This window comes from Bos indicus, chromosome 11 (genome assembly GCF_029378745.1).
Source record: "Bos indicus isolate NIAB-ARS_2022 breed Sahiwal x Tharparkar chromosome 11, NIAB-ARS_B.indTharparkar_mat_pri_1.0, whole genome shotgun sequence".
In the NCBI taxonomy this organism is placed as follows: domain Eukaryota; kingdom Metazoa; phylum Chordata; class Mammalia; order Artiodactyla; family Bovidae; genus Bos; species Bos indicus.
Genome location: NC_091770.1, coordinates 103,575,072 through 103,603,001, shown reverse-complemented (window position 1 = coordinate 103,603,001; position 27,930 = coordinate 103,575,072). Strand labels below are relative to the sequence as shown.

At 61.4% G+C, this 27,930-nt stretch overlaps 3 protein-coding genes across 13 annotated transcripts; 2 read left to right on the top strand and 1 right to left on the bottom strand.

Moving 5' to 3' along the window:
- The first annotated feature begins 280 nt into the window (after window positions 1–280).
- INPP5E (inositol polyphosphate-5-phosphatase E) lies at window positions 281–10,880 on the top strand. 2 transcript variants are annotated; one of them, XM_019971114.2, is made up of 11 exons: window positions 281–430; window positions 1,297–2,377; window positions 5,280–5,403; window positions 6,600–6,697; window positions 7,254–7,378; window positions 7,468–7,587; window positions 7,794–7,901; window positions 8,248–8,409; window positions 8,507–8,622; window positions 8,746–8,882; window positions 9,353–10,880. In XM_019971114.2, the coding sequence occupies exons 2-11, from the start codon at window positions 1,530–1,532 to the stop codon at window positions 9,483–9,485; spliced, it is 1,971 nt and encodes a 656-aa protein (XP_019826673.2). In that variant the 5' UTR covers window positions 281–430; window positions 1,297–1,529; the 3' UTR covers window positions 9,486–10,880. The 2 variants fall into 2 exon arrangements, with proteins under 2 accessions (XP_019826673.2, XP_070655689.1); XM_070799588.1 differs by lacking the exon at window positions 281–430 and adding an exon at window positions 547–902.
- Window positions 10,881–11,401: 521 nt separating this feature from the next.
- PMPCA (peptidase, mitochondrial processing subunit alpha) lies at window positions 11,402–21,593 on the bottom strand. 2 transcript variants are annotated; one of them, XM_019971115.2, is made up of 13 exons: window positions 21,485–21,593; window positions 19,960–20,162; window positions 19,454–19,533; window positions 19,132–19,214; window positions 17,483–17,577; window positions 16,603–16,703; window positions 15,772–16,035; window positions 15,384–15,476; window positions 15,065–15,183; window positions 14,884–14,974; window positions 14,742–14,804; window positions 13,265–13,409; window positions 11,402–12,308 (listed from the first exon to the last, which is right to left on the bottom strand). In XM_019971115.2, exons 1-13 carry the CDS (start codon window positions 21,553–21,555, stop codon window positions 12,139–12,141), a joined length of 1,578 nt encoding a protein of 525 aa, XP_019826674.2. In that variant the 5' UTR covers window positions 21,556–21,593; the 3' UTR covers window positions 11,402–12,138. The 2 variants fall into 2 exon arrangements, with proteins under 2 accessions (XP_019826674.2, XP_070655691.1); XM_070799590.1 differs by lacking the exon at window positions 17,483–17,577 and having other exon boundaries at window positions 21,485–21,577.
- A 34-nt stretch (window positions 21,594–21,627) lies between these two features.
- Window positions 21,628–27,930, top strand: ENTR1 (endosome associated trafficking regulator 1). 9 transcript variants are annotated; one of them, XM_070799591.1, is made up of 10 exons: window positions 21,628–21,878; window positions 21,980–22,129; window positions 22,823–22,891; window positions 23,551–23,663; window positions 23,862–24,269; window positions 24,806–24,879; window positions 25,295–25,406; window positions 25,655–25,717; window positions 26,092–26,231; window positions 26,494–26,642. In XM_070799591.1, the coding sequence occupies exons 1-10, from the start codon at window positions 21,809–21,811 to the stop codon at window positions 26,594–26,596; spliced, it is 1,302 nt and encodes a 433-aa protein (XP_070655692.1). In that variant the 5' UTR covers window positions 21,628–21,808; the 3' UTR covers window positions 26,597–26,642. The 9 variants fall into 9 exon arrangements, with proteins under 9 accessions (XP_070655692.1, XP_070655694.1, XP_070655696.1 ...); XM_070799592.1 differs by lacking the exon at window positions 26,494–26,642 and adding an exon at window positions 26,933–27,930 and having other exon boundaries at window positions 21,632–21,878; XM_070799598.1 differs by having other exon boundaries at window positions 21,751–21,878; window positions 22,018–22,129.

Here is a 27,930-nt window from a genome sequence, read left to right as displayed (position 1 = left end):
GCTTTCTGTCCCTCCACCAGACCCGCCCGCTAGGGGACCCCCCGGAGAAAGGGGCTCCTCTCCGATGGGCGGTGGGCGGGCCTAACGGGAAAACCCATCCTGAGGGCAGTGAAGAGGGACCAGGGTAGCGCTCTGCTTTCTAGGCTCCGGTCCCCCAGGGTCCTCACTAGTCAAACTCGGAGACGAGGGGCGGGGCTGGGGGCGGGCCCGAGGGGCGGGGCGCGAGCTGCGCTCGGGGGAAGGAAGCCGAAGGAAGCCGCCGGCACTCCCGGCACCCACCCGAGGGCGCCCTCGGCCCTGGCTCCACGCGCCTGGGTCCTCCGGCCGCCAGTGGCCGCTGCGGGCGCCGGGATCCAGGCCACCCTGCCCGCCGGTTGCCGGGGAGCGGCCGCTGAAGCCCGCGGAGCTGGGGAGCTGGCGACGTCGAGAGGTGGGGGCGCGGGGCGCGATGACCCTGGTCGGGGGCGGCAGTCCTGGAGAAAGTCCGGGGCGGGGACACGGGGCCAGCACGACCTAAGCTCCGAGTGACCCCTGGGCGGGAGCCCGGAAGCCTTGAGCGGAACGACCCCTGAGCTGGGCTCGAGGACCGGGCGGGGTGACCCCGGGGTTGGAGTCCGGGCGCACGGGTCCCTGGCGCGGGATCGGGTTATGGGATTCCCCGGCGCGGAGCGGGGCGCGGGTGTCCGTGGCGCGCCAGGATCCCCGGGCGCGCGTCTCGTGCCCCCTACTTCGTCCCCAGCCCCGCGGCTCCGGGCGGTTGTTACCCTGGGGAGCGGGCAACCGGCCGGGCCAGACTCGCTAGTCCTGAGTCAGGGGCCTTCGCGGCCGGGGCGCAGACCTGCTCAGGGTCGCCTGCTCTTGGGGCGGGATCTGTGGGCCAAGCGATGGTGGTGGGCGCGCAGGTGAGCGAGGTAGGGCCGTCTGACCCCGGGGAGGGGGCCGGGGGCGGGGCGGGGGAGGAAGGAATGGGCTCCGGCCAGATCCCCCATCCGAGGCTGCACCTACGCCTTTGGGGTGGAAATTCTCGCTAGTTGGGTCCCTGGCTCCCCAAGTGAGAAGCAGCGCCCCCGCCCACCCCCTACCCCTTGCAAGAAGGAGACTTTCCTCCATCCTAAGATGCTGGACTTTTCACCCATCTCCTGGGAGGAGCCAGCGGGCCAGGACGCATAAATGCTTGTTCTTGCTGGGCCGCTAATGACCTGTCCGCTCCGTCACCCTGCCCCATGCTGTCCTTCAGGACCATTAAGTGGCATCACTGCCCCGGTGATGAAGGCTAACCGCAGGGTGTTCCCTTAGGTACTTTCTGGAGACTCCAGACCTTCGGGGCTCCCAGCCATGCAGCAGCTGATCCTGTCCGAGCCGGACCACCCCAGGCCCGAGGGGGAGCTGCTGCCATGCCTCCGCTCCGTGCCCCCCCAGCCACGGCCAAGCACACGGCCCTGACCCCGGGCGTCGGCAGCAGCCCCCAGAGGAGCCGTTTCCCGGGTCAGCCAGGCTGCCCCCGGCCCTGAGAGCTGGCCCCCCGGACTATGCCATCCAAGTTGGTGAGCTTGGGGCATTCAGAGACCGCCTCCCAGCAGCCCACTGCCCAGGGGTGTCTGTGTCCTGAAGGCAGCATGCTCAAGGGACTGCTTCCGAACAGTGATGAAGAGCCTGTCCCCTGCCTGGGGTCCCCGGCTGCTGGCGGCCGTCAGGGACCCGAGAGGAGCCCAGAGCTCCCCCTGGATACCCCAGAGCAAGTCAGCAACGAGGACCCACGGGCCCAAGCGAGACCCTTCACCCCAAAGCCGCCGCCCCCGAGGCCCAGGCTGGAGCGGGCGCTGTCCCTGGATGAGAAGGGCTGGAGAAAGAGGCGTTTTCGAACCAGCCGCGAGGACCTGACTGTGCGGAATGGGGCCAGCCCCTCGGGGGGCTCCCTGCAGGACGAGGTCCCCGGGACCCCCGCCCGCAGTGGCTCCCCGCCCTGCCTGAGCGCCTCCCTGCAGGAGATCCCCACAGCTCGCAGGGCCCCGGGCAGCGGGGGGCCCTCCTCATGGGGAAACTGTCTTTCTGGGATGATCAGCACGTCCCTGGACTTGCTGCACCGGGAAGGGGCCTCGGCCGGGAGCACCCCTCGGCTGGCCAGCCTGCTTTCCCCGCGCCCGCTGCCCGCCATGGCCCGCAACATGGCCTCCGAAGGCCTGCGGACGGCGAACAAGGTGGACCCAGATCACGCCGACTACAAGCTCCGGCTGCAGGCCAGGCTGTTCCGGGCGCACAGCAGCCTGGGTCCCGGCCGGCCCCCAAGCCCCCTGGCCTACGATGACTGCTCCCTTCACTCGTCCAGGTCCACCTTCAGCCTCCTGGCGCCCATCCGTGCCAAGGACGTCCGGAGCAGGTAGGGCCCTGGGGGAGGCGGCCTCGGGTCTCGGGAAACCCTCAGAAGCCCCATGAGAGCCGCAGGCAGGTTCTCCTGAGAGTGTGTGTGGGCCGTCTCCTCCCACCCGCCTCTCCCAGCTGCACCCCCAGCTTTTCCTTCTGCGTCTCAGCCCCACAGGCCCCGGTGAAACACAGCCGGTCAGATGCACAGACCCCTCTGCACACGGGCAGGCCGTGTCGGGAGCCGCCCTCCGTGTGCATGTGCAGGTGGGCCCAGGACTCTGAGGTGTGTCCCGGACCCGTGTCCACACGGTCCCTTTGCTGAGGACCAGTGTTAGGCGGCCATGCCCCATGTAAATGCTGGCACTTTTCCAGGATGGAGAGCTGGATGAGGGTGGGGCCCCCAGGGGCGTGGCCAGGCTGCCCCCAGGGGAGGGGCCCCATGGCCAATCTCCAGCAGGGAGGGGCGCAGGCAGAAGCCCGACCCCTGTCCTTGACACTCAGGAGCGCCCCAGAGTCTCATAACAGGCAGGGCTCGGCCCCCAACCCCGTGGGCAAGGAAGATGCTGGGTGTCCAGCGTCACAGGGCTTGAGTGGTTAGTCCTAATTATCGCCTAATTTATATCTTGAAGGGGAGGAGGGTGCTGCCCCCATCTCCAGCTCTGAACCCCCTGCCCTGAGCCGGAGCCTCAGGGCACACCACACCCCAGGGGCTCCTAGCCTGACCCGTCCACACCCACTGGCTGTGTGCTGGCCTGCTGTTTCCGGAGCTTGGGCTCGGGGCCACGCTGCGGCTCAGAAGCCGTCCTGTGCCCTCCCTGCCTGCCCCCACTGCCCCCAGCGCGCCCCTCCAACCCAGACCACTGACTGTTTCGAGTCTGTGAGCCACGCAGTTTCTGGCAAGTGTTGACCTCTGCCGTGGGGATGAAAAAGCAGCCCCAGGCCACACACATCAACAGCATAGTGTTGTGGACAAAGGAATACTTTGTTCAAGGAGGCCGAAGTGTGACTTTCAGGTCATTTTCCTTTGGCACAAAAATACTTCTTTTCCCCAACCACTGAGAAGTGTAGGGGATTTCCCTGGTGGTCAAGTGGCTAAGACTACTCCCAATGCCGGGGGACCAGGTTCAAGCCCCGGTCAGAGAACTAAATCCCACGTGCCACAATGAAGAATTGGCGTGCCGCAACTAAAGATCCCGCATACCACAGCGGAGATGGACGCTCCCACGTGCCATGACGAAGACCCAGTTCAGTTCAGTCGCTCAGTCGTGTCCGACTCTTTGTGACCCCATGGACTGCAGCACGCCAGGCCTCCCTGTGCATCACCAACTCCCGGAGGTTACTCAAACTCAGTCCATCGAGTCAGTGATGCCATCCAACCATCTCATCCTCTGTTGTCCCCTTCTCCTCCTGCTCTCAATCTTTCCCAGCATCAGGGTCTTTTCCAATGAGTCAGTTCTTCGCATCAGGCGGCCAAAGGATTGGAGTTTCAGCTTCAGCATCAGTCCTTCCAATGAATATTCAGGACTGATTTCCTTTAGGATGGACTGGTTGGACCTCCTTGCTTCACTGACCCATGACAGCCAAATAAATACACAACGTCATTGATTAAAAAGGAGTAATAGGAACACTGAAAGTGTAGGAGCGAGTCTCAGCTTGTGGGCTGCACACAGCCCGGACCTGGCCGGAGTCAAGGCCAAGGACGGAGGAAAGGGGAGTGGATTGTGCCCTTGAGGGGCTGCCTTCTGCACACACTGCAGACGGGGCTGGTTTGGAGAAGGCAGCCCTTCAGGCAGCCCGATGGGATCCTTAACACAGGGCGGCCTCAGGGAGGCGCCTGCCTCCTGACATCGCGAGCTCTTGTCCTGCAGAGCTTGGTCAGAGTTTAAGAGCCTCTCAGGTGAGCTTGTAAGGACTGGACTCTAACTTCACCTCCTTGCAAGGGATTGGTGCCCATCTCTGCAAGCCAGGGTCTACGGTCTTCTAAGCAAGTTGGAATGAAAACAGCAAGTGAGACCTTTGAACTTGTCAGCTCTTCACATCAGGTGGCCAAAGTATTGGAGTTTCCCCTTCAGCATCAGTCCTTCCAATGAATATTCAGGACTGATTTCCTTTAGGATGGACTGGTTGAGCCTGGACGTTTGAGCCTGTGCGTTCCCCTCCGTCTTTGGGAACCTGATCAGTCAGGCACAGTCCTTGTCATGGGTCCAAGGGAAACAGTTTTCACACAGTTGAGAAGGGGAAAAAAAAAAAAAAAAAAACACCGAGGCAGTACTAATAGTCCTTCGTGGACGTGTGAAAATTACACGAATCTCAGGTTTGTCCCTAAATGAAGTCTCCCTGGTGCTTGGGCACACACGAGGCTGCTCTCGGGTTAAGTGGAGACAGGCGAACAGCCCCACAGGCAGAGTCCTCACAGGGCCTCTGTGGCGGTGTTTGACTCTGCACCGTTTGCATGAGTTCTTCTGTGAGAGCCTACAGTGGATTGAACCTGCAAAGACCAAGGCATCCCAGGAAGCCTTTACAAGCTCCCAGTGCTGGCTGGCAAGGCGGAGGCCGGAGCCCTGGAGAAGGGCGTGTCCCCCCCAAGTCTGCTTACAGTCCAGAAGCCCACCTCGACCTCTGCAGCCCTCCCAGGGCCTTGCGCTTAGAGGGTCCCCCCAAAAGCCCCAAACATCACCTGCCTGTCCCTTCCTCTCCGGAGGCCAGGAGCCTGAGGGTGTCTGTAGAGCCCTGGACATGGCAGGTTTCCCTGGGCTCCAGGGGCTCTCCGCACTGTGCTCCCCCCATCCCCCCCCCAGGGTCCTGAGGCCACTCCAGCTCTGGGAGGGGGCTCCCGGCCCCAGAGGTGTGTTCTGCTCCCAGCCCCTCCCTGGGTCCATCTGCTGCAACCCCCGGCTCAGTCTGGCCCGTCTCCGCAGGAGCTACCTGGAGGGGAGCCTGCTGGCAACTGGGGCCCTGATGGGGGCAGATGAGCTGGCCCGTTACTTCCCGGACCGGAGCGTGGCCCTGTTCGTGGCCACGTGGAACATGCAGGGCCAGAAGGTGAGCGGGCACCGGCCCCACGCGGGACGGGACGGGGTTCCTTCTGGATTCTTCCCCGGGGCACGCAGAGGAGCCTCCTGGCCGTCACAGCGGCCCTCGCCCCCCTCTCTTACACGGCACAGATGCTTAGGTTTTCAGAGACGCTGTACGTGTCAGAACAATTCTAGGTTGACAGCAGGTTTGGGAGGAAGGAGCAGAGATTTGCCGAGAGCCCACCCCTCACCTGGCCTCCAAGTGGCTGCCCCCTTCACCCGTCAGGCGGCCCCGCTGTTCTACTCGCCCTGCGCCACTTGTGCGAGTGCCTCCCAGATCCCCACAAGCGTGTGGGGACACGGGTGCCCCGATGCACACCGCGGGTGGGCGTCCACGCTGTGGTCCGGGTCTGTCTCCCGCCGTGTATCCCCGTGGTCGGGGCTCATGTCCATCCCGCCTGTGAGCCGGGGCCCCGGGACGACCGCAGCCAGGGGGCGCAGGGTTCACCCACTGATTTCTGTGGGAGCCCAGTAGGGGCTTTCTCTCCAGCCACCCCGTGTCTCCTGGGGGATCCCTTCCCACAGCTAGGGGTCTCCACCCCTGCGTGCGGGAGGCTCCGATTCTGGGGCCACCCACGGGCTTCCTCCGGACGGTGGGCGACCTAACGCCCAGCAGGGTTTCCAGCCCTGTCTGGAGTGCCTTCTGTCACCAGTGTGCGCCGAAGCGCATCCCGTCCAAAGAACAGAAGTGGCCGCATCCCGGGCTCCCATCCTTCAGGGTGATGGGCGGGGCTGCTTCAGGACAGGCCCCTCCCCACAAAACCACCACCTGAACGGAAGTGCCGGCTGCTGGCTCCACTGTCACCGGGAGCCCCGGGCTGTCCGCGGCCTAGCCTGCACCTGGGGCCCAGAGCGCCCGGGCCGCAGCTGGTGGGGAAGTGGAGACCGCCGGCGAGGTGCCCACTTTCCTCCCCGGGGCTGCTGTGAGGGCAGAGGTTGGGGGGTTCCCCTTGTAGGCAGCCACGCCCGGGGGCCGGAAGCAGCACAGTTGCTGTACGTGGGCCCTGGCAAGGGGTGGGGCACAGGCCCTGCGAGGACAGGCCGAGGGAGGGGTGGGCAGCCTGCCCGGGCCAGCGGCTCCCCGTGTGTGGTCAAGGGTGTCCAGACAGCAGAGCTCCCGCCATGGGGCCCCTGCAGCCCCTGCCAGAAGCTGCCCTTCCGCAGGAGCTGCCCCCGAACCTGGACGAGCTCCTGCTGCCGGCCGAGGCTGACCTGGCCCAGGACCTGTATGTTGTGGGCGTCCAGGAGGGCTGCTCCGACAGGTAGGGCCAGGGCCTTCCCCCTGCCGCTGTCCCACATGCTCCACGTCCCCGACCCGCCGCTCCAGCGTAGTCCTGTGAACCAGTCTCGGTTCTTTGCCCGAGACCCCCCTGTGAGGGGAGACATGAGCTGTGGTCTAAGCCTGGGCTCAATCGGGATCGCTTTCTTCTCAAGTGGGGACTCAGAGTTGAAAAGAAATGCGATTGAGGTTCTTGTAAATAGATAGCTGCTCCAGGAGAAAGTGAGGGACCCAGCACAGCACGGCCCCCAGCTCAGCCCCTGAATGTCACTGCTTACCTGTCCCGGCCGTGTGGGCAGTTCAGCTGGTGACTGGGGCAGGGTCGCGGCACAGGCCTGGCCGGAGTGGAGGTGCCCGGTCTGCTCCGGACACTGGGGGGCAGGGTCTGGGCTCCAGGGAAGGTGGCCCCCTCCTGCCTCCCTGGGCTCCTGCTCTTGGCCTCTGGGAGGCAGCGGAGGACCCGTGGCCATGGTGGAGACGCAGGGGGCGGTCCAGGCTCGCCCTCGAGCTTGCAGCTCTGACCACCCCCCGCCCCGCAGGCGGGAGTGGGAGGCGCGGCTACAGGAGACGCTGGGCCCGCATTACGTCATGCTGTACTCGGCAGCCCACGGCGCGCTCTACATGGCTGTGCTCATCCGCAGGGACCTCATCTGGTTCTGCTCAGGTGGGTGCCCCAGGCTGGGCGTGCAGGCTGGGGGTGGGCAGCCTGGCCGGCCCACGGGGATGGCCCAGTCAGCCCTGCTCCTCCCGCAGAGGTGGAGAGCTCCACGGTGACCACCCGCATCGTGTCCCAGATCAAGACCAAGGGGGCCCTGGGCGTCAGCTTCACCTTCTTCGGCACCTCCCTGCTCTTCATCACGTCCCACTTCACCTGTAAGTCCTTTGCCGTAGGCCCCCCCATTCGCCTGTAGGCCCCCCTTCACCTGTGAGCCCCAGACCCCTCGAGGGGAGGGTCACGGTGCAGATGCTGGGTGATCAGACCTTGCTGGGTAGGGGGTCTGTCTCGGACCGACCCCCAGGCACCAACCTTGGGCTCAGAAACCTGCCTGTGGAGAGGCCCCACCCTGCTGTCCTTGCAGCCGGAGACGGGAAGGTGGGCGAGCGGCTGGTGGACTACTGCAAGACTGTGCAGGGCCTGGCCCTGCCCAAGAACGTGCCGGACACGAGCCCCTACCGCTCCGACGCTGGTGAGTCGCTTTACCCTCCCCCCAGACACGGCAACTTCTCTCATTCTCTGGGTGGTTTAATGGAGAGGAATGTTTGGAGCCTTGAGAACCAAGGCCAGAAAAGTCTGCAATCGCTCACCAACCTGAAGCGAGGTCTGGTGCCAGGCTCCCTGAGTTGTGACCCTGTGAACCCAGAAAGCTGTGGACACCCCCCCACCCTTGCGTCTCCCTCGCCCTGAGCCCCAAGGGTGTCCTGGGCTGCCCCCCTCTTTCGGGGGTGCAGGGAAGTGTCCTGACCCGGAGTCGGGGTGTAGACACACAGTGGTGGGGGGGGGTCTCACACACTTCCCTGCCGCTCATGCCCCAGCGGATGTCACCACCCGCTTCGACGAGGTCTTCTGGTTCGGGGACTTCAACTTCCGCCTGAGCGGGGGGCGGGCGGCCGTGGAGGCCATCCTGAAGCAGGACCTCAGCTCCAGCGTGCAGGCCCTGCTGCAGCACGACCAGCTCACCCGCGAGATGCAGAGAGGTGAGCAGGCAGGGCGCCGCTGTGGCCGGGCGGGCCCAAGGGGCGGGGTGGCGCTGGCCCTGAGCCGCCACCGAGTCGGGGCCGTGCCCCTTCCCAGGGTCCATCTTCAAGGGCTTCCAGGAGCCGGACATCCACTTCCTGCCGTCATACAAGTTCGACGTCGGGAAGGACTCGTATGACACCACCTCCAAGCAGAGGACCCCATCCTACACGGTGACCGCCCGGGGCTGGGGAGCGGGGTCAGGCCTCCTGGGGGCTTCCGTGTGCGGGGACTCGGCTGGAGGGCAGAGCAGGCCAGCCCAGCCCGCCACCAACCGGCCCCGGGACTGCCCGCAGGACCGCATCCTATACAGGAGCCGCCACCAGGGTGACATCTGCCCCGTCAAGTACTCCTCCTGCCCCGGCGTCAGGACGTCCGACCACCGCCCCGTGTACGGCCTGTTCCGGGTCAAAGTGAGGCCAGGGAGAGACAAGTCAGTACCCTTGGATGCTCTCGCTCCTGGGTCCCGGGCGGGGGCGGCCTGAGAGCACAGCCTGTTCTCTGCGTGTCCCGGTGCCCCGAGGGGAGCGGGGTTCTGGGTGCCCCGAGGGAAGGTGGCTGTGCCGTGGGTCAGAAGCCAGTGTCAGGCGAGCGACGCACCAGAGGGTGCGGGCCTTGCCCGCACCCCGAGCCAGCCAGGCCTCCCAGGCACATGCCCCCTAAAACAGCCAGTGGGTGGCAGGGGCCACCTACCAAGGGGTCAGCCTGGCACAGGCGGGAGGCAGCGTCCGCTGGCTGTCGGCACACAGCTGCAGGTGGGCGCGCGGATGGTGGGCCCGGGCGCAGCCCCGGGGACCCAGGCCTCAGCTGTGCCCAGCTCTTCCACATGCCGCCTACCCGTGGCCGACACTCAGGTGCGGGGGCCAGGAGCACAGTGCCCTCCTGACGGCCCTTCCTCCCCAGCATCCCACTTGCCGCTGGCAAGTTTGACCGGGACCTGTACCTGCTGGGAATCAAGAGACGCATCTCCAGAGAGATCCAGAGGCAGCAGGCACTCAAGAGCCAGCACGCCAGCGCCATCTGCACCGTCTCCTGAGGCCTCCTGAGGAGGCCCCAGGGACGGGCCATTCCAGAACAGAACCAGCGTGTCCCCGCAGAGCCCCCGCTCAGGCTGACCTCCCTGCACCGTGCGGCCGTCAGCGGCAGAAGGACCGTGTCAGGCTGGCCGAGCGCAGGTCACAGGCCCTGCGGGCAGGCGCCCTAACCTCCCGTGTTAGGTGATGACGTGTGCACATCCAGGTTCACCGTTAGCAGCAGCACCCCCCCCACCACCCGCCCCAACCCAGACCAAGAGCGGCCCTTCTGGCACCCAGTGGCGGGCAGGGGGTGCTGCTGGGAACCAGGAGGGCCAGCCGCCGCTCGGCCCACAGACTGCCTTGCTGTCCTCCCCCAGCAGTTGGGTCCGCCTGCTGAGGTCATGTTGGCCCGGAGCAACAGCAGCGTGAGGGACGCACTTCCGGTCTGGAGCAGCCGCTGGACGTGTGGGGTGTCGCCGCTTTGCGGGCCGAGGCCACCCCACCGATATCTTTTCTTAAAGGGTTTAGAGCCTGTTGCCGCCTTGTGGCTTACCCCCTTTAAAAAAAAAAAAAAAAGCATAGGCTTTGAATGTGGGAAAATCTAGGGGCATTCAATCTAGTCTTTTAAATTATTTATTTTTCCATATTTATATTTTTAAATAAATGCATATATTGAATCTTAAGCTCTTTTTGGCCAAAGATCGGGTCCCAGAAAGACCAGTCTTGCACACCTGTGCTTGCAAGGCTCTTGCAAGCACAGGCTGTCACTGAGGGGGGAGCTCGGCCTCACCTGGCCCCGTCCTGCATTTGCACCCACGCACGGCCCCAGGTAAGTGTTCTCGACAGATCCTGTTGAGCGATATTAAGTCACTTCCAACCAATATTGTATCCAACTTTCATTAGCCTCAGCTTCCAAAATGTGTCTCCATGTCAAAGTGATACACACCCAGTATTTTGATACCAATTCAGAAAATTCCATGATTGAGAATGCATAGCCTATCCCATCTGATTTCTGGAAACTCTTAAGACTGGATGTATGAAATTTGATGAATGTACCATTGAGCTTTCAACCAATTAACAGGAAGTCTCTTGTTATAGATCTTTGTGATAACGGGGGTCACAATGAGTAGGGTTTTATGGATTCTTTCTCAGCATTTTCTCTGAGAAATCATGGAAAAGTTAGTGACGTTGATATGAATTAGTTTTGCTTGAGACTGAGCTTCATGTCCTGAGCTGGGAGGGGGGCGGGTCACTGCACACATCTCACGGGTCCACAGTGAAGCGGTGTATTTTATGTAACCAATTAGACTTATGTGAATGGGATTTTACTTGGCAAGTTAGGTTGAAATTCAAATTAATGAAAATGAAATTGACCAGGGTCTACAAAATAAGCTTCATAAAGAACTGAAATATAACCACGTGTGAGGGTGGTTTTTAAAACCTGGCTCTTGCTGTCTCAAACGTGCTGAGTCCTGCCATAGGCTGGCACCAGGCTGCCGCCAGGGCGTGAGCATAAACTGCCAGCCAGGCAGTCCCTGAGGATCAGCCTTGCAGGGGTGCCAACCAAGAGGATGACAAAGGGGCACGCAGGGCTCTGGAAGCAGAGTGGACAGCGTCGGGGGTGGGGGGCCGCGTGAGGCTGAGTGCAGTGGAGGGGGCCGTGAAGTTGGGGGCAAGCGTCCAGGAAATGAAACCCTTGGAGCTCAGCCTCCCAGCAGACACGGCCCGGCTGGTACCAGCTCCCAGCACGCCTCCCTCTGTCCCATTGCAATGACCACAGAAGGTCCCAACCACTGGGCCCCCACTCAGCGGATAGCAGCAGAGGGGCGAGTGGGGGCAGGGACTGGCACCTCCCACCCAGGCCAGGGCTCTTGTGCGGCAGCAGAGGGACAGAGATGTGGCGACAGGCTGTGGCAAGGCGAGTGGACGTGACGGATGACGCCGAAGCTGAAACATTTATTTGACGGCCTGAAATCACTCCTGCACCCAGCAGGGCTGCCTCTGGGCTTTCAAAACAAATGGCCTGGAGTCGACTCTTTGCTACAAAGCTGTGCACCCCGCTGACGGCCAGGAAGGAAGCCCCCCTCTAAACCACAGCAGCGTCCGGAGGGCGAGGCAGCCAGTGCAGTGCCCAGGTCCCGCAGGGCTCCACACAGCCTCAGTCCTCCTGCCGCCCAGCACGTCCCCCAGTCAAGTCTCAGAAGGCCCAGCCGCCCCGCCTGCACACCTCGGAGATCAGGAGAGGGAGAAGCTTCCCCCCATCAGTCAAGCGGGATGAAGGGTCACTCTGGGACCCCAGATGCTGGTGTGGATGGCCACAGCCTCCAGAAGTGGGCAGGCTGGAGGGGCCTGCTGGCCTCCAAGGAGAGGTCAGGCCTCACCCACTCCAACACCACTCGTTTCAGGGACCCTGTGGTGACCCCACTTGCCCAGATTCCTGGGCGAGCAGGAAGGTGAGCCTGGCCTGACCCGCACTGGTGGCTCCCCCTCCCTGCGAGTCCCTGGTTTCCGGCCACAGGGCTGGAGAGCAACCTTTATTCTGCTGGTTGCCTGTCTTCTGAAGGAAGCGTGCTCTGCTGAGCTGTCCACTCATGTTCAGGGAAGTCCCAGGCCATGAACGTCTGCCCTGCCGTCACCCCCGAGACGCACGGGGGGCGCGCCGCTGTGGCGCCTCTACCGGAAGAGCCGGTACACCCGGGGCAGGCGCCCGTCCCTGCTGGCCAGCGCTGCCTGCACATGCTCGTACGCAGGCAGCTCACTCAGGTCTCCCAGCGCAGCCACAGCGGGCTTCCCACGGAGCATCTTGGAGGCGACCCTCTTGATGTCCTCCGGCTTCACGTCGCCTGGCACAGGAGCAGAGGTGTCAGGGCCACCCCGCACACTGCCGCAGCCCAGCCCTCCCCACACTGTGGCAGTAGCCCTGAACAGACTGGTGGGTCCCCCCGCCAGCGCCCCCCACCTGCCGGGAGCGGTGCTAGGGACTGCAGAGCGTCCGAGTGCAGCCAAGAGTGGGCCGCAGTGGGTCAGGGTGAGGTCTTAGTGGGCGGGCAAGGGTCAGTTTCAGACACACAAGGATGTGCTCATTCCCAGAAAGTTAGTAATAACCAAGGGAAAAAACAGGCCTCGTTTGATTCACCTATAGAACTCCACAGGAGAGTAAAAACTACCTCCTCAGGGCTGCATGGACAGTGGATGGGGTTGGAACCAGGGGGCTGAGGGGCCGTACACGCAGCCCAGCGTCAGAGGAGGGACTGACACCCCAGGAACTAATTTCCTACAGAAGATGAGGCCTTGGGGAGGTCGGAACTGTGGTTCTCAAGCACCAAGCAGCTTCTCCGAGGGAAGACAAGAGTTCACACACGGGTGGGGTGAGCGCAGTTCCCAGCGGGCCTCCACACCCAGGAGACACTTCACCTAGCGAGGTGCCTCCACAAAGCGGCAGGCGAACCCTTCTGGGGTTGCAGACCCGAGCAATCTACAGAGGCCGAGAGCCACAGGCAGATGAAGCTTAGGGCACGCCTGGACGTTCAAGCAGGGAGACCACCAACGCCTGGCACAGAGCCACTGTGGGGGCTGGTGCCCCTCCACGTGCAGTGGGCTCTGGCCACGCACTCCACCCAGGTCCCCGCTGAATCTGTGTTAAACCTGGAGGGGCTGTGAGGCCCGTGTGTGAGGGGGCAAAAAGCTGGGGCGGTACGAGTAAGGCGCTGAGCTGGCACTGCAGGGCTGGGAAGCACGCCGGGCGAAGGGCAAGGCAGGGCCCGAGCCCGCAGGGCCTCCACCCAGGAACCCTACTCACGGATGAGTGCACACAGCTCGTGGGGCAGCTTTCTGGAACGTGTGGCCAGCACCTGCCTCCCCACGTCCTCAAAGATGACAGGCCGGGCCTCCAGGTTCATCATGAGCATGGACGTGAGCTGCGTCTTGGCCCGCTCCAGCTCCACCTGCAGGGGCATGTGGCTCAGTCCTCACGCCCCAGCACCCGGCCACTGGCACGTGGCCCAGGCGGCAGAGGCTGAAAGACATGTCCTGAGAAAGGGTCTTCGCTTACCCTGGGCTGAATAAGGGAGGAAGCCCCCCGGGCCCAGGCTTTCGCCGAAGTCACCAGCCAAGTCCCGCCATGCTTTATCCTCGGGCTTTCTGGGTTGGGGGGAATGCACTAACAGGGCCTTGGCCACATCCCAAACAGGCCTAAGTCCTGCCTCCCTGGAGCGCTTGTGTATAAACAGTCTGCTGTGTGACACAAGCAGGAAAAACCACAAACCCCTGAACTGCAGGACCCCAAAGGGGACCGCACACGGCAATCACAGGAAAACAAATTGGCTGCCGGCTCTGTCAGCTCCAGGGCCAACCCCCAGCCCAGGAGCAAGGCCCGGGCAGCGGTGCTCACCCCACCAGCTCTGCACCTGGGGCCCCTGCGACCAAGCCGGAAGCTTAGACTGAGAGCCCAGTGGCCATGTCCCTGAGGCCCAACCCGGAGCTCGAGGGGAGAGGCGGGGCTGAGGAGAGGCACAGGCCGCCTGCTAGGGGCGCGCAGGCCTGGAGAAGCATCAGCACTGACTCCGCACCACTGAAGTACGCTAAGTCCTGACCTAACACAGGCCTCATTCACTTTTGCAACTTCAGGCAAATACTTTTTGTCTCAAATTGGCGTTGCCTGAGAGAAAAACACTGCACTGTTTTTCTGGTAGGATGCTAACGATGTCAAGTGCAAACTTCCACACGTGTTTTTATTCTTAATACCATGCTTCTTATCAGGAAAGAAATATGTGGTAACTGCATATCCTGCAGACAAGACACGCAGAAAGCAGCTCTAACCCAGAGGAGACGGCTCATGCGCCGGGCTCTCTGCTGCTGGGTGCCTGTGGAAGTGTATGAGCACAGTCCACATGGACCGTGTACACAGAACCTGCTCGTTTGTGCCAGCTCTGCTCCAGGAAAAAACAAGACTTCTAAACGTGTATGGCATAAAAAACAAACAAGGAAACAGGACTTAAAAACAAACAAGAGCCAGAAAAGGTGAGACAAACGCCCCGGGTGGCCAGCTCATTCTGTGGGGTGCTTCTCCAGTTCCTCCGCAGGCGGCTGAGGTGCCGTGGGGCGGGCCCAGGAGGCTGGGCTGGGGGCTCCTCAGCAGGGACATCAGCAAGGACGGGCCCCCGCCTGCGGGCTGTGCTGCCCCGGCTGAGACGCTGCTGGGGTGGGCACGGAACACAGGCCGCTGCTGGCCGCCCCATGCCGCAGTCTCCACCAGCCAGCGCCACAGATGTACTCACCACGTCCACAGTCCCAGCCATTAAAACAAACTCCCTCGTGACGATTTCCACCATTTCTCGCACCTGCAAGAGAGCGGGAAGCACGAGTGTGCCAGCTGAGCCCCGTGGCCCCCGGCCCCGGGGGAAAGCAGCCCAGCCTCACCTGTCTGGGGTCGGCGCTGGCGTGAATGCACAGCAGGCCCGTGTCCTCGTAGCTGTGGTGGTAGGAGGTCGCATTGTACATCCAGTGGTGCCTGCGAGGGCACAGGAAAGGTGTCACAGCCCAAAGCGGGCTCAGCTGGGCCAGGGCCCCAACACACCTGGACACGGCACGCCCGACCCACCTGTTGAGCACGTTGAGGTAGAGCCTGGTGAACATGCCCTTGCCGGGCCCACCGGCCGAGAAGGAGCCGCCCCCGCCCATCATCATGTTCAGCACTGCAAAAGGGATGAAGTCCCCCTCCTGTGGGGACACCGGGGTGGAGGGAGGGGCGGGGGGAGTCAGTGGGGAGAGGTGAAGGCCCCTCCTGTGAGGACACGGCGGGTGGGAGGAATGAAGTCCCCCTCCTGCGGGGACAAGGCGGGTGGGGCTCATGGTGGGGGGGGTGACATCCCCCTCCGGTGGGAGGCTGGGGCAGCACTCAGCAGGGCAGTGGGACGCACCAGGAAGGAGCAGCTCTCCAGGCCGATCATGATGTGTGTGAGCTCAGGGAACGGGGTGGGGCCCAGGCTGACGTTGGACATGTCTCTCTCCAGCTGCAACCAAGCAGAACGGGCGTGCGTGCTCAGATACGGGCCACTGGGCCTCGGCGCTCCTCAGGCCAAGGGGTCTGTGACCAGGCCTACAGAAGTCGTGCAGTAACATCAGGAGGCCCTGGAGAGGCGAGAGCCACTCAAGCCTCTGGCTCTGGCCCAACTCAGCTCTAAGGAGGATTTGGGTTAAGGTGAAGCTGCAACAACATCATCAACTCAAACACCCACAGGATAAACGTAAGGTACCACCTAAAAAGAAGTCCAAGAAAGCACGCGCAGCCTGAGGTCACGGTGTTACCTTGACGATGCCCCCAGTGTACTGAGCCACCGATCTGTCCACGTGCACGGCCGCCCCCGTGCCCCAGGCGGGACAGGTCCCCAGGAGGTACTTCTGGGCACACTCGACCAGCTGTGCGTGCTCCACCCCTACCCCGGCCAGCACCATGCGGTCAGGGGTGTAGTAGTTCCTCAGGTAAGCGTGCAGCACGTCCCGGTCCATCTTTCCGACGTTCTCCGCGGGGCAGAAACGGTGGAGCCCCACCGTGTTTTCCCTGTACGCCGCCTGGGCACGCAAGTGAGGGGAACACACGTGACACAGAGAAGGCGGCCAGGCCGCCGAGAGCTGGCCCGCGACGACCCCCAGCAGACGGGAAGCCGCCAGGGGCTCGGTTCAGCCCCCCGAGAGCTGGCCCGCGACGACCCCCAGCAGACGGGAAGCCGCCAGCGGCTTGGTTCAGCCCCCCGAGAGCTGGCCCGCGACGACCCCCAGCAGACAGGAAGCCGCCAGGGGCTCGGTTCAGCCCCCCGAGAGCTGGCCCGCGACGACCCCCAGCAGACGGGAAGCCGCCAGCGGCTTGGTTCAGCCCCCCGAGAGCTGGCCCGCGACGACCCCCAGCAGACGGGAAGCCGCCAGCGGCTTGGTTCAGCTACTGCTTGGCGGAGCAGCTTTGTGCGTTTACAAAAATAGTAAAGCCCGCCGCTCCGGAATGAGAGCTCGTACGAAACATAAAGGGCACGTCCCAGAGCTCTCACTGCTCTGAGGGCTGGTGAGTTTACAGCGGGCACTGCTGACACCTGAGAAATCCCAGGCGTCTCCAGAGGTGGCCCCGGGGCGCCGCGCCCGCCTCACCTCGTGAACCATCTCGGTGAGGAGCGGCTCCGGGTCGGGCCGCATGTTGAGGTCCTCCAGCTCAAACTGCACAGCCATGCGCGCCATCTCAATTTCCTCGTCTGCAAAGAACCAAACCGAGGCTCAGGAGGAGCCACCTGGAGCCCAGGTCCCTGAACAGGCCATGTCGCTGACCCGTGGGCGCTGGCAGTCTCCTCTGCCTTCCCCGGGACAGTCCTGGGGGACGTACGTGCGAGTCGGGGGGACGGGGCACACCCTGCAGGCAGACTGGAGGACTGGGCATGTTCCGGCTCCGGCACGAGGCAGCCACACGGACCTGCTCTGAGGCGCAGCCTCCTGCAAGAGGCACGCCGGTCCCCAGCCGTCCACCCAGACACACGCACAAACCAACATCGGGGGCGTTTCCTCAGGTCACCGGGACAAGCGCCAGAGAACCATGAACGTGGTCCTGTAGCCTGGGACCCCGCTCCCCCACCGCCCCAAGGCCAGGCTGCTGGGAAACACCGCAGCCAGCCCAGTCTGGCACTGCTCCTGGCGGGGAATGCAAATCCTGCCGTTTGTAAGGCTGGGGAAGGCGGGGGGAGACAGGGACATGGAGACTCCTGGTAGCACACCCGTCAGTATATAAACACCACCCGAGAGGCCTTTCTGAAATGAAAGGACCTTTCCACTGCAGATGCCGCAGAGCAGAGCGAGGCGTGTCACACACCCAGCACCAAGCACATTTCCTGTGAGTGTGCTTTCCAGTGTCCCTGTACTAGCCGTCCCTGGCCGGGCAGCCCAAGGCTCCAAGGACACCATGCCCCTCCCCAGGGCAGGACGCCGACACAGCTCCAGGCACCCCACCCCCAGGGACCCCTCAAGCAGCCGGAGCGCACACCTGTCAGCCTGGGGTGCAGGACCACGTCTGCCAGCAAGCCTACCACTGTGTCCAGGCCCTTAGAATCAGCAGACACAGCATACATGGTGGTGTCTCTGAAAAAACCAACAAAACCAATCCTGGGGGCACTGAGGGCACGACAGGCATACGCGGGTGGGGTGGGGGGTAACGCCACTCTGCATCCAGGCTCAACCCAAACCTGGTGCTGCTCCCCTTTCCTGTCGCACAGTATGAACCCTCGGCAGGCAGGATCCACACCCGCACAGGCTAAGCGCCGGAGTGGAAGACACTGTCCAGCAAACGCGCGGGGCTCTGAGCGGTCCTCGCCAGCACAGGCCCCTCCACAGCTGTCCCTGCCCCCGTGCTGTGTGTCTGGTGCGTGGCCGGTCCGGGGGTGCACACCTGGCCTCAGACAGCAGCAGTGCGACGGGACGGGTGCACCAAGTCACCTCGGAAGGGGAAGCACAGGCGTCCCCTTGCAAAGCCTCGTGGCTCTGAAAACTAGAGCCACGAGTGCGGGCGGAAGGGCGATCTGGCAGGAGGCCAGAGAGCACAGCAGCCACAGGAGAGGCGCGAGCCCTGGAGCAGAGACGGCCCCCAGGGCCTCTGCAGAGAAGGGGCCATCTTGAGCAGGGCAGGGAGAGAGAACCAGATGGGGAGCTGAGAGTGGGTGGGCTGCGTAGGAGCAGGACTCAGGCCCGCCTGACCAGAAAGGGACCTGGGGACACGGAGGAAGAGGCTCTAAACGACATCGAAGGCAGAGACTCTGACTTCACTCAGAGGCAGCTGGGAACCACCAGCTTCTCAACAGACTTCTTTTTGAACCCATGAACACAGAGACCATGCTAACTCTAATCCTTGTCATTTCACTATGTAGCATTCAGATGGCAGTAACCAACCACTTAATCAAGTAGGACCCGGGACTTCCCTGGCAGCTCCTGCGTTAGGATCCTGCACCTCCACTGCAGGGGGCACAAGTTCGATCCCTGGTCAGGGAACTAATAATAAGATTCCACACGACACATGACGCACCCCACACCCAAAGTGTGATCTTTGCTCATCTCATATTGCCCTGAACAAAGCTTCCTGAACACGCCCTACCCTTGATAAACACTACCTGTCTTTGTCCACCACACCCCTGGCTGTCTGTGAACCCCCCTCCCAAACAGACCCCTGCCTCTTCAGGCTGAGCCTCTGCAACTGCTACTCTCCAGGTCTGAGCCTCTGTCTCCCATCGTTCCACCTGGCAAACTCCCTCAAGAACCAGGCCAACGTCAAGTCACTTTCCTGACTCCAGAACGAGTTAGAGGCCCATCCTCCACACTCCCAGCACACCTTGGGTCCCTGGCTCTTACGCCCATCACCTGTGGGGCCACCCTCTGCCTGATCTGTGAGCACCGTAGAGACCCCCTGTGCCCAGCCGGCGGCCTATCTCCAATGACCAGGGAAACGGCCTTCTGGAGGCCCCGTGGCCCTGCAAGTCTGCCCACTCTTCCAATTCACCACCAGCTCTCTGCCTGGACCAGGGCTCGCTTCTCACCACTCAGCCCCACAGCCTCTTCGAGGGGGGGGTTCAGGGGACTGTGAGCAAGGATGAGAGCAGCAGCTCCACGTGATGCAAGAGGGATCTGTGTGTGAAGCCGGCATACCTCGAGGTCTGGCAATCACAGATACCCCCGTGCTTCTCCAAGGTAAGCAGAATTTCATCTTTGCTGTCAAATCTCTCAGTAGACTACGAAAAATAAGAGAATCTAAATAAGCAGTCCAAAACAACCTCCAAAATACAATCTTTAAGAAAATATTTTACTTTTGCTTTAAAAACACATTAAATCAACTTTTTTTTTTAACTCAAATGCCTTTAATTAACATCAACTCAGCAACTTAATCACGTATGGAAATTGCCATTCTAAAAGAGGAAACTGGATAGGTTCTTTCCAAGCATAGACTCCAAATGACCAACTGGACACTGACCGAAAATGCCAATTTTTCCAAAAAGTGAGCAATTCCACTAAGATATTTCGCTTCGTATCTTGATCCAGAGTTAATAAGAACTGGTAATAAAAAGAAAATTGACAGATTAAACCAAATGTTCAACAGAAAACACTTAAGACAAACCTTTTAAAAGAGTGAATACAACTAAACAGCCAAATTTAAACACGTGAGAGTGATGAGCATGTCCACTGTCTCAATTCTGAGCACTTCACGGGTACACACACGTCAGTATTTACAGGATTCTTCACTTTATGCTCGCCGTAGAAAATTTTTAGAGTAACAGAAAGGTAGAAAGAGGGAAAACAAACCCACCACCGAGACAGCTACCGTTCATTCTGCAGCTGCTAAACCTTCAGATTCTATAACGTGCTTTGTCACTCAGGACACAGTTTATTAACTATGCCCTAATTACAACTCACAGTCGACTGAGGTGTGTGCATTTTGCAACAAACAGGACCACCCCCAACACCACCAACAGTACTCACTCCCGACTGTACAGAACTGTCCAAACTTATTCTGGGATGCCACACGGAGTCCATTGTCCAGTGTGGTAACTTTGGTTTCAAACTTTTCTTGTCCGTCAACTGTAGCAAAAACAGGCTTGGGTACTCCCGGCAAGGGGGAAGAGAGGGGGATGTTGGGGTAGGCCCCACCACTGCTGAACCGTCTGTATGCGGGGTCTCCAAACCTGCAACAGAGAAGGCGGTGCAGGCATGAGGAAAATGCGACGCTGCGGCCTTCCCTGGCAGCCCAGTGGTCAGGACTCGGCACTTTCACAGCCGGGGCCCAGACTCAATCTCTGGTTGGGGAACTGACATCCTGCAAGACACCTGGAACGACCGGAAAAAACAGAGAGAGAGAGAGAGAGAGAGAACAGCGTAAACTGTGGTGGCCACCAAGGTGCAGCCTGCATCTCCTCATGCAGAGATTTCTACACCATCCCAGAGACAGGGCAGAGGCGTGACCAAGGGCATCACTGACGGAACAAATTCTGCCTGAGCCCAGGCCCTTGAGGCAAGCTGGTGCTGTGTCTATGAAACAGTAGGAACAGCCCTTTACGGGTGGGGGCTGTGTGGGTCAAGTCAGTTTCTGCTCACAGAGCACCTGACCAAGCTCTGCCCTTCAAAAGCCCCCCTGGAGTCTAAATGGAAGCCACACCTCTTCACCAGGTCCCAAAGGCTTTGTATGCTGACCCCCCACTCACTCTCCAAACTCATCTCCTAACCCGTCGAGCCCCGCCGCACCAGGTGCGCCCACTGGCCCGCTGTTCACACTCTCAACACACTGGCTCATCACGCCCGCAGCTGGGCCTGCCCTGCCTTCTTCACGAGCACTGCTCACAGGGCTAACCCTTCTCTCATTTCCCACCTCTCTTGGCTTAACACCTCCTTGGAGGCTGCTCTTCATTCTTCCTGAAGTTGTCTCCTGTTTCCTACCGCGGAACTGCGGCTTCAAAGCTGATACTCTAGGTGCGCGATTGTCTGAACCCACTGCCTGGTTTCTGTCATCATAGCACCCGGCTCCCACGCAAATGCTGTACACAGCGAGAAGGCAAAACCCCACCTGTCGCCTGAACGAAAGTGCTAGTGTGGGAAAAGGCCAGAGGTCCAGAGGAGAAGGCGCACAGCGCCGCGGCCAAGGGGACGGCTCTGGCCGCCACGGAACCCCGGCTCCGCGGGCCCCAAGGAGCCGAGGCCCCGCGGACTCGGCCTCACAAGGGGACACGCGGCCGGAAGGGGCCCGAGGCGGAGATGACACGTGACCTCGGACAAGCCCCCGACCGCCCGGGAGAAGCGGGAGGGGGAGGAGAGACGGATGAAGCTCGGGGCCGGAGCCCGGGGCGCCAGACGAGGAAGCCCCACCGTCGCCTCGGGGACGGGGCCGGGGGCCCGCACCCCCAGCCCGCTCACCGGCCGCCGCGCCACGGCATGGGGAAGCCGGAGGCGGGGCACCCAGCGGGGCTCGGGCTGCCCCGGCCCCCGGCCGACCCCCGGCCCGCCCTCGGCTCACCTCGGTCGCGAGCGGCCCCACGAGCCCGAGCCCCGCAGCAGCCGCGTCGCCGCCAGCACCATGGCCGCCATCTTGTGTCCCCGCCCACCGCTTCTGTCGTCACTTCTGGTTCCGCCCCCGGCGCCCCGCCCCCCCGGCGCCCGCTCGCGGCGCTCGGCCTCGCGATTCCGGTGCGCAGAGCGCAAGCAGCGGCCAGCGGCTCGGAGCGGCGGCCGAGCGGCGGGCGACGGAGGCGGGCGACTCGGGCCGCGGCCGGGACGGAGCCGGGGCCATGGAGCCGCCGCTGCCGGGCTGAAGAGGGCTGTCGCCGCGCAGCCCGCGGCGATGGCGGGCTACGCGCGCCGCCCGGGCGTCACCCCGCTGTCCCGGGCCCGGAGCCTCGTCATTCCGGACGGTGAGCGGGCGGGGGACGGGCGGGCGGCCGCGGCCCGGCGGCCGCGCTGAGGTCCAGGTGAGGCGGGCGCGCGGGTGAAGTCGCTCTTGTTGTTATTACAGCTCCCGCGTTCTATGAGCGCCGGTCTTGTCTCCCCCAGCTAGACTGTGAGCGCCCCCCAGCCAGGGACCTGGAGTCCCACTTCTTCGGCATTCGGCCGACGTTTATGTGCTATGTGCCCAGTCCGGTGCTAGCTTCCGTGGGAGACACAGGTGAGAGAAGAGCTTCAGGGACCCCGCCCTCCCCGGGGCCGGCGCTGCTTGTGGTACCGCGCGGTAGCGCAGCTCACCCCTCGCGATGACCACTAGCCCCACCGTGTGCCGGGCACTGGGAGTCCCGCCGCCTGGAGCTCACAGTCTGATAGTGGAGAACCCCCGCCCCCGCCCCCGCCCCGCCAGACAGTTCCGGTAGACCGCAGTAAATGTTGGCTTAGAGGTAGGCCCAGGGTGAGCACAGAAAACCCTGTCTTTCTTCGAGGTGGGAAGGATAAGGGAGCCTTCAGCAGACCAGGCTTCCCATTCCTTGGTCCCCTGCAGCTAGGCGGAGGCCAGCTTTAGTTCCTCCTAATTCTCCCCAGGCGGCTAACACTGCTTGGCCTTCAGGGGATTCGGGGGCGTTTAGGTGGTTCTGTCGGGGTCTGAGAGCCATTGACCACCCTTGTGGGCGTTCAGGAGGTACCACAAGATCTGCCCCACTGGGCGTCAAACCTATTGGGAGGTATTTCAGAATCACAGATGCCAAGGCCCATGGCAGCAGCCCATGTCCAGAGGCAGGAGCCCATGGGCGTGAGCTTTAAACGTCCTCCAGGCTGTGAGAAACCGCTGCACTAGAGACCCCGTGTCAGAGAAAGCTGGGGTCACAGAGCACTCGTGTGGTCACAGTGGGGTGATGGTGTCTCTCTGCAGATTTTGGCTATGGAAAGGGGAAGTGTGCTAAGCAAGGTCCACCGGGAGCTCAGAACACACACTTTGGAGGTAGAGTAGTTCGGTAATCCTTTGTTTTTCTCTCCACCCGTGTCTCCACGTGCCAGGCACATGCCCAGGGGTGGGGCTGTAGATCTCACAGCGTATAACTAGTATACCTGGAGCCCGGAAGAGCCAGTGGGAGTAGAGCCCCACAGATCTGATCTTCACCGTCAGGTGGAGGGAAGGAGGGCGCAGGGCAGGAGGGAAGTCACGCCTGAGGGGTCTGAAGAGACGGGGGTGGAGCTGAAGTCACAGGAGCCAACTTCACACAGGACTGGCAACTGGGCTGGGCGTCATCGGTGGGCTGAAAGGGCTGCGGTGTGGCTGCCTGGGTCCCCAGGGAGTGGAGAGAGAAGGGAAAGCTGAGGTGAGGCGGGAAGAGGCTGTTCCTGAAGCCTCTGGCTGGGAGGCGGGCCACAGGCGCCTCCGCGCTCCCCACATGGAGCCCGACGGCAACAAGGCGCAGGGGGCGCGGGGCGGGGCGGGAACCAGGCTCTCGGACGCCCCAGTCGCCCGTCCTGTCAGGCAGCTGGTCATCTCCCGGTGACGGAAAGGACATGAGCATTCCCAGTGTAGGTGGGGTCGCGTTCAGGCGAGGGCAGGGAATAGGAGCTCCCTCTGAGGGCCTTCGAGAGGCTTTCTCCTGTGTGACACTTGGTGTCTTTCAGATGATAAACTTGGAGATCTGGAAGCGGCAAACCCGTTCTCCTTTAAAGAGTTTTTGAAGACCAAGAACCTGAGCCTGTCGAAAGAGGACACCGACAGCAGAGTTTACTCACAGGTATGCCTGAGGCCGCGTTCGCAGCGACCCTGGAAGCCCTCCGGACGTCTCTCCTGAGGCGCGCGGGACAAGGGACGAAGCGGGGCAGTGAGGAGTTCAGGCCCACCAGGCTCCTCTCTCTCTGTGCCAGCAGCAGACGTCTGGGAGGGACGGCCTGCAATGGCCCCAGTCTAAGCATCACTTCCCCGCCTTCTCTAGGAAGCCACGAGGCACTCGCTGGGACTCGACCGCACCTCCCCAGCTTCCCAGACTGTGGGCTATGGCCTGGAATATCAGCAGCCATTTTTTGAAGACCCAACGGGGGCTGGCGACCTCCTGGACGAGGATGAGGATGAGGAGGACGGGTGGAACGGGGCCTACCTGCCGTCCGCCATGGAGCAGACGCACTCCTCCAGGGTGGCCGCCAGCACGTCGCCCTGCAGCACGTACGTCTCCTTTTTCTCCAACCCGTCGGAGCTGGTGGGGCCCGAGTCTCTGCCCCCATGGACGCTGAGCGACTCCGACTCTCGCGTCTCCCCGACGGGGAGCCCCAGCGCTGACTTCACAGCCCACGGAGAGAGTCTGGGGGACAGGCACCTTCGGACACTGCAGATAAGTTACGAAGCAGTAAGTGAGGTGGGGGTTGTGTCGGCCCCCCTCCCTGGTCACTGCTCGTGCCTGAGCAGCATTCTTGGAGGATGCCGGAGCCCCCAGCGTCCTCCATGGCCTGGGGTTTGGGCTCCAAGCACGAAAGGCTGTGGTGTCGCAGCTGCGGCAGCATCCCCGTGCTGACCGTGTCGGCGCCCGGAAAGACCCAAGGAGGACTGGCAGAGGACTGCCGGGGGGCCAGTCTCCAGCATGAACGGGGGCAGGGGGAGACCCTCAGAGCGCTGCCCCTCAGAAAATGGTCCACTCCAGGCAGCGGTTGAGGACAGCTTGCCTGGTGAAAAGATTACAGTCGCTTAGAGTTATTCTGAGTAAAAGTGGAGTCTGTGACAGGTTCTAAAAAGCAGACACTTCGGTTCTCTCTTTCTCTATGTGGACTATAGAGTGATACTCTGGAATGTTTTTGTTTATTAAGAAGTTCCAGAGCCAAATTGTGAAAATGAAGACTCCTTTTGAGTGAGACACTGAGTTCTAATAAGGATTTTCTTTTTCTGCAGCTGAAAGATGAGAATTCTAAGCTAAGAAGAAAGCTGACTGAGATTCAGAGCTTCTCTGAAACTCAAACAGAAATGTATGTAAGCTTTTGGATAGGCTCGCAATTCAACCATGTCCCGACCCTCAGAAACCACTGTGAAAGCGATAATGAAGTATGGGAGTTGGACTGAGCCCGGGTTTTATTGCACTAAATCCTCGGTGTCAGATACGTTTCTCATGTTCTGTGTTAAAGTTTAGTTGAAAACAGAGCAAAACCAGCCACTCTTGATGGTGGCGCAGGGGGCTGTCAGATAGCCTCCCCCACCGCCCTGGGCACCCCGACCGTGAGCTGGCCTGTGTCTAGCTCCAAGGCTGTGCTCCTCCAGCTGCGTTTTTTAACCCTGGGCTCCTGTGGTTTTTATCTGATCAATCCAGTTAAAACTTCTGATAGTCTATTACGCTCAGAATTAGTCACAGGAGTTATTGATAACCCAGGCCTTTTCCTTAACAAGGGTGAGGACGCTTGAGCGGAAGTTAGAAGCGAAAATGATCAAGGAGGAGAGTGACTATCACGACCTGGAGTCGGTGGTGCAGCAGGTGGAGCAGAATCTGGAGCTCATGACTGTGAGCAGCCAGGGCCCTTGTTTGCAGCGGAGAGGTGGGCGGGCCTGCCTGGCCAGACGTCGTGAAGCATCGGGTGCCGCTACCTGGGGGGCCCAGGCCGGGGCCATGAGCAGGGGTCCCTCCTATGGGCTGCCCAGCCGTTGGGCGGGCCCGCCAGGTGACGGGGAGGGACGGGAACAAGGGGATGTGCTGTGTCCAAGCTGCCGTGTCAGTGATGGCTTCTTTTTTTTTTTTGGTTGGGGAATCAGAAACGTGCAGTGAAGGCAGAAAATCACGTCCTGAAACTGAGACAGGAGGTCAGCTTGCTCCAGGTAACTAGCAAGAGGGCCTCACCAGTTCGCGTGTGAGTGAAAGAACCTTTCCTCCTCCACCCTCCCCTCCAGTTCCCTCCCAACAAGACAAAGCACCCGAATCAGGACGTATGAGCTGCCTTCTCAGGGCCTCCTGGTTGAGCCCCACACGGGGCTGGGGGTGGGTCCGAGCACCCCAGATGGCGGGCGAGGTACCAGCACAGCAAGAGGTCATGTCCTTCAGGAGCCCCCCAGTCAGGGCAGGGCGCCTTGTCGTGGGGGCACACGGTGCCCTCTGGTCGCACTGCCTCGGGCGCGGGGCTTGGTTTCGGTCGGACGGCCTCTTGGCCGCTTCCTGCTCAGCCGGGAAAGTCGTAACGTCTCCTCTCCCACAGGCCCAGGTCTCTGACTTCAAGCGTGAGAACGAAGCCCTGCGGTCAGGCCAGGGCGCCAGCCTGACGGTGGTGAAGCAGAACACGGACGTGGCCCTGCAGAACCTCCGTGTGGTCATGAACAATGCTCACGCCTCCATCAAGTGAGTGCGGGGCCCTGGCCGCTGTCGAAGCTGCAGGCTGGGGGGCGGGCTCGTGACCCTGTTCACCCCAGGGTCATGGGAGGCAGCCTGGGCTAGCAGCCCCTCCCGGTCCACATGGGGATAACTGATAACCATTCTCACCTGGGAGGCTTGAGGGTTAGCATCAGGCAGGTCTTAATCGCCTGCAAGACGTCTACCAAGATTTTGGGTGAAACAGGATGACAGTACTGTCTCTCTCATAAAAACACACGAACTTGAACAGGGCTCCCGGGAGGCGTCCTGGGCCGGCGTCCTCCGTCTCCCTTGAGCGCAGCGGGCAGCGGTGTCCAGCCTCAGCCACAGACAGTGAGGCCCGTCACCTTTAAGCTGAACACGTAGTGTGTCTGGAGAGTAAATCTGACGTTGAACAAACTGCGGCTTTTGCTCGAGACCTTCTTTGCTTTAACACTCTGGGGTTTTTGTTGTGTGTGTTTGTTTGGGGGTTTATGGGGAGTATTTTTTGTGGGGCGGGGGTGGGGTCAGGATGCACCACGCAGCTTTGGGTTCTTAGTTCTCCAGCCAGAGCTCAAACCTGTGCTCCCTGCAGTGAAAGCGTGAAACCCTAACCCCTGGGCCACCAGGGAAGTCCCTGTGCTTCTGTTACTGCCCCAGAGCGATTGTATTAATAGAAGCCATCCGTCACCTCTGGGCTTTCATTTCAGGCAGCTGGTTTCTGGAGCTGAAACGTTGAATCTCGTTGCTGAAATCCTTAAATCTATAGACAGAATTTCTGAGATTAAAGACCAAGGGGAGGAGTCGTGAGAGCCACGGAGGTGCTTCCAGCTCCCAGCTCTGTTTACATCCTGAAACCACTTCCCGACGGATTCCAAGCTGCCGCGGCGTCTCTGAGTGTGCAGACTTCACCCACAGTAAAGCTTTATCCCAAGACACTAACTTCGTGACGTGCGGCAGTGTTATTAGCCACACACGGGGCCGCACCTGCGCTTCTGCGTAGCCTTTCTAGCTGAGCTCCACACCGCCTCGTAGACGCTGATCATCTATTTGAAGGCAATTCTATAAAAGCCAGTGATTTTTTTTTAAGTTAGTAAACGAAAGCAGCGGTTCTGTAGTGTTTCCGTCGTCACTGCAGCGCTCTAGCTGTAAGATGAGTTCCGTTGGCCGTCTTTCTTTTGTCAGTAGAGACACACTACGCGAGCCGAAAAGCACGCCCTCGCCTTGGACAGGGACGTGTGCCTTACTGCCCTCGCTCAGCGTGCCCTGGCTTGCGGTCTGCTCCCTCAGCTTCTGGCAGGGGAAGGGCTCTTGCTTGGTGGTCTGAGCACAGGCGCCCTGCACGGCGGCCACTGTTGTCCCCCAGGGACCAAGGTCAGCACAGGCGTTCCACAGCCGGACGCGGGCTAAGAGCATCTCTTCACGGGCCTTCGCCTGGGAGCGCTGTGGCTGGAGGGCTTGATAGGCGTTTCCAGCGGCAGCTTGCGCAGCGACGTGCAGGGTTCAGGGACGGGAAGCGTGCGCAGACTCCCCAGGTCAGCTTGAGGGCCCCCAGGGTGCCTTCCAGCCCCTCCTATCGGAGGAGCTGTAACACACACTAGATGCCTTTTGCGCTCTTTTCCTGTGGGTGTTATTTTTTTTAAATAAACGTCCTTTTCTCCTCCTGTTCAAATTGACAGTTTTCTTATTTAATAAACTCTAAAAGTCA